This window comes from Rhamphochromis sp. 'chilingali', assembly GCF_963969265.1.
Source record: "Rhamphochromis sp. 'chilingali' genome assembly, chromosome: 13".
Lineage (NCBI taxonomy): Eukaryota > Metazoa > Chordata > Actinopteri > Cichliformes > Cichlidae > Rhamphochromis > Rhamphochromis sp. 'chilingali'.
The window spans coordinates 15,881,186-15,890,777 of record NC_137940.1 but is presented as its reverse complement, the minus strand read 5'-3'; the positions used below and the strand labels follow the sequence as shown (position 1 = coordinate 15,890,777).

Below are 9,592 nucleotides of genomic sequence, written 5' to 3'. Positions count from 1 at the left end.
CGTGATTTGGCACGACATAAATAAAATTGACCTAAAATGAATTGAATACTGCACAGGGCCCTCAAGCTCCCAGGCTTCTTGTAGCAGACCTGAGCTTGATGGACAGAGCGCCCTGAGTGAGAGGGGAATTGTTGTTTTTTGGGTGTTTTTTTTTGCCAAATTACAAATGCAATATATGCTAAAAAGGAATTCTAGGTTCAAGTTTAAACCTCATTTTATAATATAATACTTATATTATAAGTAAGACCAAACGCCCTTATGGGCGAGAGGGGAATTGTGTTTTGTTTTTGTTTTTTGTTTTTTTGCCAATTTCAAATGTGATTTATGCTAAAAAGACATTCTAGGTTCAAAATTTAAACTTGTTTTATAACATAAGTAATAAATTCAAATGAGTGATACTTCGCACTAACAACATCTCCAAAGGAAGATATGCAAATTATGTTAGTTAAGTTACATTTAAAGTTCCAAACGAGTAATCCTCCATTCCAAGTTCAGATATACACTATTGGTAAGAGATCACATGATAAAAGCAGAGGGCATGATGGGTTGGAAGATCTGAATGCTAAGATCCCCGTAGGTTATATGCAGAGCTGTTAGTGTTTCAGTTGAAGATTGTGGAATTACATAGAGGTAAGTTGGGATAAAATTCACTAAATCCTTCCAACTGTAAGATCCCAATCCCTAATCTCTTTTGTAACATTTAAATAGTAAAATTCCAACTATTAAATATAAATCACTAATGTTTAAAAGATTTTAATTTCCCTGTTTCCCATTATTCTTATTTCGTTTTTTCATTTTTTTTAGGTTTCCTTTCTTAATTCCTACGTGAATGGTGACATATTGTCACAGTCAAGAAACAAGTGAGTAACAAAATGTTTTTATTTTGTTCATACTTTTATACCTTGTAGCACCACACATTAAGACCTATGTAATTGTCTGTGAGCGCCCATTGAATTTAGTTTAATCGTACTATCTGCGTATCATTTCGAGTGAAAAATGTTTTTAGGCTTCATCTGCCTGCTAGACAGATTATGTGTCAAATCAAAAAGGAACATAGCCCTACAGTAAATAAGTACACATACAGAAATCAGCGCATAGAGACATTGACCCTTGAAATTCTTTAACAACACAAATTTGCGATGCTTCCAAATCTTAAATAACCGTCCATGTTAAAAAGGAGTTCTTCCTTCAAACTGCCATTAAAATGCCACCAAAGTCCTGATTCCAATTCAAAGTGGTAGGCTTTTTATATATATATCAAGGTTTTCTTATATTTCTCTTCTTATTTTTCAAGTATTGGGACATATGCTCCTCAATTTGAAGACTTGTTGGCAAAAAATTATTCACCTGTTCTGATGTGTATTCTTCTCTACAGGAAAAATGCCACGTCAGATGACAGAATGCCCAATATGCTTGATTCCATATGTTGCAGTTGGGCAGCATTTAAAAAAATACCACCATGTTGTAAACAAAGAAGAATTACATTTACTGCTAAATTACTGCTCTACAGTGTAAGTCACTGTCATACAGTATATGAAAAAACATTGCAACAATTTAAAGTGGTAGTTGTAGTTACATTTGTCAAACTGGATGTGATATGCAGTTACAGGGGCAGGCTGGACTGTCCAGTATGTAAAGTTAAAAACCGTATAAGACTGGACAAGCACTTGGAAAATGTCCACTGTGAGATTGAGGTTAGTGTTTTGTATAGCTTACATTTTGTTGTTAAATTAGAATGCATTCTTATGTGACATGTTTCACTAACTTTCTCAAACATTGCTGTTCTATTGTTTATACCCTTTCAGAAATCAGATCAGAAGAAAGTAATGAGGACAGCGAAACGATTGGCTAATCTGAAAGCCCTCAAAGCTCTCAGACGTTCAAATCCACAGCCTCCAATGGTGACCTCACTGGACATAGAGCAGCTGACTGAAAGCAGTGATCAAGAGGAGCAAAGTGATAGCAGTGACACCAGTGAAGAATCTGCAGAGATTAGAGAAGACAGCTCAGTCCATTCCCCTGTCAATCAGTCAGATGATGCTCAAGTCCAACATCAGACTTGCAAAAATTGCAAAGAACTGCATTTGAAACTACAACAACTGAAAAGTAAACTGAAAAGACTGAAATCCTCTAAGGATAAACCTGGCCTCAAACCCCTCAACCCCCCAAAGCGCCAGAAATTTGAAAGACATAAACCTGACCCAACAGCCCGGCTTCCTAAATTTGGTATGAATTATTTAACAAAAGTGTTTTTTGTTGTGTAGTGTAATGTGAATTTGGATAACTGGTTGTTCTATTTATTATTGTAGGCTCTATCTTAAAGTATAAAGTGCCTTGAGGCAAATGTTGTTGTGACTTGAATGGAATTTAATTGAATTCTATCAGGGAAGTTAAATCCTGCTAATTAGCAATATCTTCCAAATATCATTGTCAACCAATTCAATTAGAAGAATCTTTTCTGTACTTCATCAATTTGTCATGACACTCCTAATTGCTATGTTGTTACTACACTTTATTTTAAACAGAGAAAGTCCTGAATGCTTGGTTTCAGCACATTTGTGGAACAAGTAAAAAGGATGTCGACAACGCCAAACAACGGGTCCAATATGTCCGTGCCTGGGCATATTTCATGTCTCACAATCAAGTCCCTGCAATGACGTTTGCATTTATGGACAACAGAGAAAGACTGACTGAGTACATTTTTACAAATATCTGTGATATATTAGTCCAGTAATCTCAATAATACTAAAGTGATTACTGATTTGTGTTTGTTTGTGGGCCTTTTTTAGATGGACAACTTATCTGAATAAACATGCCGTGACAACCAAAAGGATTCGGATTGGAAATGTGAGGGCGTTCTTGAAATTTCTAATTGATGCACAACTGCCAGAGGTCAGAGCCTCCCGTAAGGCTTTAAAGGGGACTTTATTTGCACTTCAGTTGGAAATGAAGAAGAGCAGAAGGGAGTTGCACACCCACAGGCAAGCCATCCGGATCAAAAAATCACGTAAGATCCAACTTTACTACTTATTCATCACTGTCGTTACCTAGCATGTGTAACAAATACATTATTTATAAATGTCACAATGTCATTACTGTGATGTAGTGAGGAAGGAGGACTCAAAATGTTATAATCTAAAGTATAAATTGTATACAAGTATATATTTTCTGTGCTGTATTTACACAGTGGCATGCAAAAGTTTGTGGAACCCTGATAACTTTCATGGTTTTTCTTTATTAATCATTGGTTGCTTGGATTAGCAATTTCAGTTCAACATATCATATAGCGGACAAACACAATGATATTTCAGAAGTACCACTGTATACAATGTACAAAACAGAAAGTAAACAGAAACTAGGAAATGCAGAGCTGTTAGGCTTCATTTTCTAGTTTCTGTTTACTTTCTTTTTATCTACTTTCTACATGGGAAAACAGTATGTCACCACAAGGAAACAGAGGCACACCATGGATACTAATTCGTATACAAAGTTCAGGAGGACAAAAATAAAGCAGAGAGAATCTACCACAGATGTAGAAAACAAAATTAATCAGGGGGTAAATGTTAAACTAAACAACATAAAATTGGCACCAAAAACAGGAAACGTGACCAGTAACTAACCAGTGGCAACACATAACTAAACATACAAATGCAGAAAGAAACAACATAAAATATCTAAACAATAAGCAAAATAGTAATCAAATTAAAGATACCTACTGATAAAATGAACTATACTGTCAAAAAACACAAAGACAAAAATGGTCAAGGAAATGAGACTATCAAAATTTAGGATATTGATATTTCCTTTTTTCAATTCAATTCAATTCAATTATTTATATAGCGCCAAATCACAACAAAAGTTGGCGCTTAAGGCGCTTCATAGATACAGAGAAAAACCCAACAATCATATGACCCCCTATGATCAAGCACTTTGGCGACAGTGGGAAGGAAAAACTCCCTTTTAACAGGAAGAAACCTCCGGCAGAACCAGGCTCAGGGAGGGGCGGCCATCTGCTGCGACCGGATGGGGTGAGAGAAGGAAGACAGGATAAAGACATGCTGTGGAAGAGAGACAGAGGTTAATAACAGATCTGATTCAATGCAGAGAGGTCTGTTAACACATAGTGAGTGAGAAAGGTGACTGGAAAGGAAAAACTCAATGCATCATGGGAATCCCCCGGCACCCTACATCTATTGCAGCATAACTAAGGGAGGATTCAGGGTCACCTGGTCCAGCCCTAACTATATGCTTTAGCAAAAAGGAAAGTTTTAAGCCTAATCTTAAAAGTAGAGATAGTGTCTGTCTCCCGAATCCAAACTGGAAGCTGGTTCCACAGAAGAGGGGCCTGAAAACTGAAGGCTCTGCCTCCCATTCTACTTTTAAATACTCTAGGAACAACAAGTAGGCCTGCAGAGCGAGAGCCAAGCGCTCAAATAGGGTGATATGGTACTACAAGGTCATTAAGATAAGATGGGGCCTGATTATTTAAGACCTTGTATGTGAGGAGCAGGATTTTGAATTCAATTCTGGATTTAACAGGAAGCCAATGAAGGGAAGCCAAAACAGGAGAAATATGCTCTCTCATTCTAGTCCCTGTCAGGACTCTTGCTGCAGCATTTTGGATTAGCTGAAGGCTTTTCAGCGAGTTTTTTGGACATCCTGATAATAATGAATTACAGTCGTCCAGCCTGGAAGTAATAAATGCATGAACTAGTTTTTCAGCGTCACTCTGAGACAGGATATTTCTAATTTTAGAGATGTTGCGAAAATGGAAGAAAGCAGTCTTATATATTTGTTTAATATGTGCGTTGAAGGACATGTCCTGGTCAAAAATGACTCCAAGGTTCCTCACAGCGTTACTGGAGGCCAAGGTAATGCCATCCAGAGTAAGAATCTGGTTAGATACCATATTTCTAAGATTTTCAGGGCCGAGTACAATAACCTCAGTTTGATCTGAATTAAGAAGCAGAAAGTTAGCGGCCATCCAGGTCTTTATGTCTTTAAGACATTCCTGCAGTTTAACTAATTGGTGTGTGTCATCTGGCTTCATGGACAGATAGAGCTGGGTGCCATCAGCATAGCAGTGAAAATGTATGCTATGTCTTCTAATGATACTGCCTAAGGGAAGCATGTATAATGTAAACAGAATTGGTCCTAGCACTGAACCCTGTGGAACTCCATAATTAACCTCAGTGTGTGAAGAGGACTCTCCATTTACATGCACAAATTGGAGTCTATTAGATAGATATGATACAAACCACTGCAGCACAGTACCTGTAATACCTACAGCATGTTCTAATTGCTCTAATAGGATATTATGGTCAACAGTATCGAATGCTGCACTAAGGTCTAGCAGGACAAGCACAGAGATGAGTCCACTGTCAGAGGCCATAAGAAGATCATTTGTAACCTTCACTAAAGCTGTTTCTGTGCTGTGATGAGCTCTGAAACCTGACTGAAACTCTTCAAATAAACCATTCCTCTGCAGATGATCTGTTAGCTGTTTGACAACTACTCTTTCAAGGATTTTTGATATGAAAGGAAGGTTGGAGATTGGCCTATAATTAGATAAGACTGCTGGGTCTAGAGATGGCTTTTTGAGTAAAGGTTTAACTACAGCCAGCTTGAAGGCCTGTGGTACATAGCCGATTATTAGAGATAGGTTGATCATATTTAAGATCGAAGAATTAATTTTTCACATGAATGTGTTATATTCAGTACTAAGCTTGGTAAACTTGGAAAGTTTAGGAAGTAGGATAAATAAATTGAAAGGGTTAGTATTCTGGATTGGAAAGTAAGATTTAAGTTCAAAATGGCAATCCAATTCATTTTCATATACTGTGAGCTCTGGTCGCCAGTTCTTCTTCCTTACAAAATAATTTTTTGAAAAAAATTAGGTCTAAACTACAACCTGTTGTTTTTGTGCACCCCTGTTGTTTTTCAGGATGTTTCTTCATAAATCATTGGTTGCTTGAATTAGCAATTTCAATTCAATATATCATAAAAATCTGTATTAGGTCTGAAATACAACCTGTTTTATATTTACATCATTGCGTGCAGCATGAATGAGCATGACTGGAGCTGCAGGAACATAAAAACATTCTGTGTCTTTTAGAAATGCTTGTAGATCCTGTCCACATCACTGATTTTCTCCAGATGGCCACCACACACATCCCTGAAGCACTTGGTAAGTGTGTAGTTCATTTCTCCATAAGGACAACTCTAATAACCCCAATAATATCTCTGTTAATGAGAAATTATATAATATTTACTTACCAGCTGTAATCTGTATGTATATATAGTTCAGAATCTCAGATTTACAGAAATATATGACAGAACTTTTTGCTTTCAATTATAACAGACTGCTCATTTATAATCACTTGTTGGACTTTTGATTTTTCTTCAAATATATAATACATATACAAACAGTAGCATTTGTGATGTTTATATAGGATTGTATTAGGGGGAGTATATAGCAATATAATCAGTGTTGGGAAGGTTACTTTTAAAATGTATTCTGTTACAGAATACAGAATACATGCCCCAAAATGTATTCTGTAACGTATTCCGTTACGTTACTCAATGACAGTAACGTATTCTGAATACTTTGGATTACTTAATATATTATCATGCTTTTTACAACAACGTGAATGTACTATTGCTGTGTGATTTATTACTATTACTGAAGGTCCGCGGCTCCGAACCGTAGTAAAGGGACCTCTGACTAATACGGCGGGGTCCCTGTCGGCTCGTAGCCGAAAAATAGCTTTACTTTGTTGTGTGGGTCACTTTTTTTGCGAGAGACAGAGAGAGGCGTTGAAAGGCTGCTCCAACGGAACTTATTGTTTTCGGAGGAAAACACAAACACGGTGTACAGTCGAGTCTTAATAGCTTACTTACAACTGGGCTCGTCAGGCACTCTTCTTGGCTGAAGTGGTTATTATTATATTTACATGCTTCCAGCTCCCGTTTTCCTCGACGACAACTCGTACCTTTCCACTCCCCTTTTTCTCCCTCCTCGCGCTCACAGACCCATAACGTGTATGGCAGTCCATTCTCCCTGCAACACTGACTACACTGCCCATGATGCTACATTCTTTAGAGCTATGCTTGTAGCATTCTGCCTGTTAGCTTAGCACAACAACAACAACGAAAAGGCGCTCTCTCACCCAGGAAACACACAGTCGCGCAGAGAGAGAGAGAGCGTCGCCCTGTAACCATGGCAACCATAACGCTGCTGCCTGGAACAACAGAACGTAGCTGTCAAACAAAACCCAAACAGTCCTGACCCGCGACAAAATGAAACAGGAAAGTACCGCAGTGTAATCCATTTATTTCAACAAAGTAACTGTATTCTGAATACCACCTTTTTAAACTGTAACTGTAACGGAATACAGTTACTCATATTTTGTATTCTAAATACGTAACGGCGGTACATGTATTCCGTTACTCCCCAACACTGAATATAATGGATATGCTTCCCTATCCCTTGTGTCTTACTGTGCAACCTCTATGTTACTCAATAGGAATGACAACACAGAGAGAGACTACAGAAAAAGAGAAAGGATTGAGGACAAATGACAATGGGCAACACACAGTAACTACAGATAAAGACAAAGCACTCAGCACAGAGGACAAAGACATAAAGGAACAGGGACCACAGATGGAGACCAGGGTTAAAGAAAAAAACGATTTGAGGGAAGAAGGAACAACTGAAAACAAAGACACAGTTAGAGTAAAAGAAGATGGCCCTGGGACTAGCTATGAGTCTCCAGTGGCACACCCAAAAAAGAGGAAAAGGTCTCTAATGAAGAAAAGCTCTTTGGCGAAGTGTGATGAAAGCAGAGAAACAAGGCAAAAGGGCAACAAGCAAGAAAGAAAAAGACCAAAGAGCCTGACTGCAAAACAGCTGTTAAGTCCAAAGATGCTCAGAAGTCACAAGACTAAAGAGGCACCTAAAGATACCAGCAAAAGACAAAAAGTCATACAAAGAGTCAGAGATATTACAAGAAAAAATAAGGAAAAGAACAAAGGATTGAGCACAATTGACATAGCTGAAGATAAAAATGGGCAACATACAGAGACTACAGAAAAAGACATAGCACTCAGCACAGAGGACAAAGACATAAAGGAACAGGGACCACAGATGGAGACCACAGCTGAAGAAAAAAATTATTTGAGATCAGAAGGAACAACAGAGGAAGGAATGAGACCACAGACAGAGACTACAGACAAAGACAAAGCACTGAGCACAGAGGACACAGACATAAAGGAACAGAGACCACAGATGGAGACCACAGCTGAAGAAAAACATAATTTGAGATCAGAAGGAACAACAGAGGAAGGAATGAGATCACAGACAGAGACTACAGAAAAAGACAAAGCACTGAGCACAGAGGACACAGACATAAAGGAACAGAGACCACAGATGGAGACCACAGCTGAAGAAAAACATAATTTGAGATCAGAAGGAACAACAGAGGAAGGAATGAGAACACAGACAGAGACTACAGAAAAAGACAAAGCACTCAGCACAGAGGACACAGAGATAAAGGAACAGGGACCACAGATGGAGACCACAGTTAAAGAAAAAAACGATTTGAGATCAGGAGATACAACAGAGGAAGGAATGAGACCACAATGACAACACAAGGACAAGGTCATGTCCAGAGAGAGAATGTGAATGTTAGATCCTGTTGATCTCAGAGTTCTTTGGTTGCAATTTTTAATTATACTAAATTTTCAAGACCTTTGTGATCATGTGTTTTTTTGTTACTGATTTTACACAGTTGCTCTGGGTTTTTTTTTTCTTTACATTTTACTCACTTTGATCATGCAAGTTTTTTAGTTAAGTTTAAGTATTGTTTTTATTTTTTTACTTCTAAAATAATAGTTGTTTAAAAAAAGACAAATATTGATATGCATATGTTGTTTATAACAAATGCCAAATGGAGAAAAATAAAATCAATAAAAAATTTTCTGTTCAATTTGAAAATGACGTGTCTTTGTTCTACAATCATTAGTCATGGATTTCATTTCCAAGCTGTAATTCCAAATAACTCATATTTTATACAGGCATGCTATGCAGATGTTATTAATAACATTAGCTGAATTAACACAAATAAAAGTCCTCACAAATTATACCTGATTCCAAATAACAACATTGTGATGTGTTTAATGGTAAGCCCAATTACAATTTCTTCTATCTAAATAACTAATTATTCAGTTTTTTTCAATCCAATTTTGGCAAAGAAATGTCTAATGTTTCATTTTTTTTCCCATCCCATTTCCTAATGCAACCCATAGAAAATAAATCTTAATCAATTATTCAAAGATATTAAGGGATTTTTTTTTTACTTTTCTCTGTATGCAGTGTGTCTTTGGAAATCGATCCCCCCCCCCCCCCCCCCCCCCAAAAAAAAAAAGAAAAAAAAAAAAAAACAGAATAAGAACATCAATCATAGCAGGTGTGTTTTACTGTTTATTCTTTATGCGTTTGACTTCTCAGATTTATTGGTTTTAACTGATGCTGTAGATATTAAAAATTATTTGTGCTCCAATTAGTGGAAATGCAAATGTGAAGTGTTGTTCA

The 9,592-nt window shown here is 37.2% G+C and overlaps 1 protein-coding gene across 1 annotated transcript; it reads left to right on the top strand.

Annotated features, from left to right (window-relative positions):
- The first annotated feature begins 427 nt into the window (after positions 1 to 427).
- LOC308408914 (uncharacterized protein) lies at positions 428 to 9,281 on the top strand. Its single transcript, XM_080901382.1, has 8 exons — positions 428 to 860; positions 1,376 to 1,511; positions 1,604 to 1,694; positions 1,806 to 2,226; positions 2,526 to 2,694; positions 2,790 to 3,007; positions 6,116 to 6,187; positions 7,527 to 9,281. Exons 1-8 carry the CDS (start codon positions 830 to 832, stop codon positions 8,642 to 8,644), a joined length of 2,256 nt encoding a protein of 751 aa, XP_080757508.1. The 5' UTR covers positions 428 to 829; the 3' UTR covers positions 8,645 to 9,281.
- Positions 9,282 to 9,592: the final 311 nt, after the last annotated feature.

Bases quoted from the DNA above. Each gene is read 5' to 3' on its own strand.
- LOC308408914 (XM_080901382.1), top strand. From the start codon at position 830: ATGGTGACATATTGTCACAGTCAAGAAACAA. The intron at 2,227-2,525 runs GTATGAATTATT...TATTTTAAACAG, and splicing joins AGCCCGGCTTCCTAAATTTG to AGAAAGTCCTGAATGCTTGG. The intron at 6,188-7,526 runs GTAAGTGTGTAG...GTTACTCAATAG, and splicing joins ACACATCCCTGAAGCACTTG to GAATGACAACACAGAGAGAG.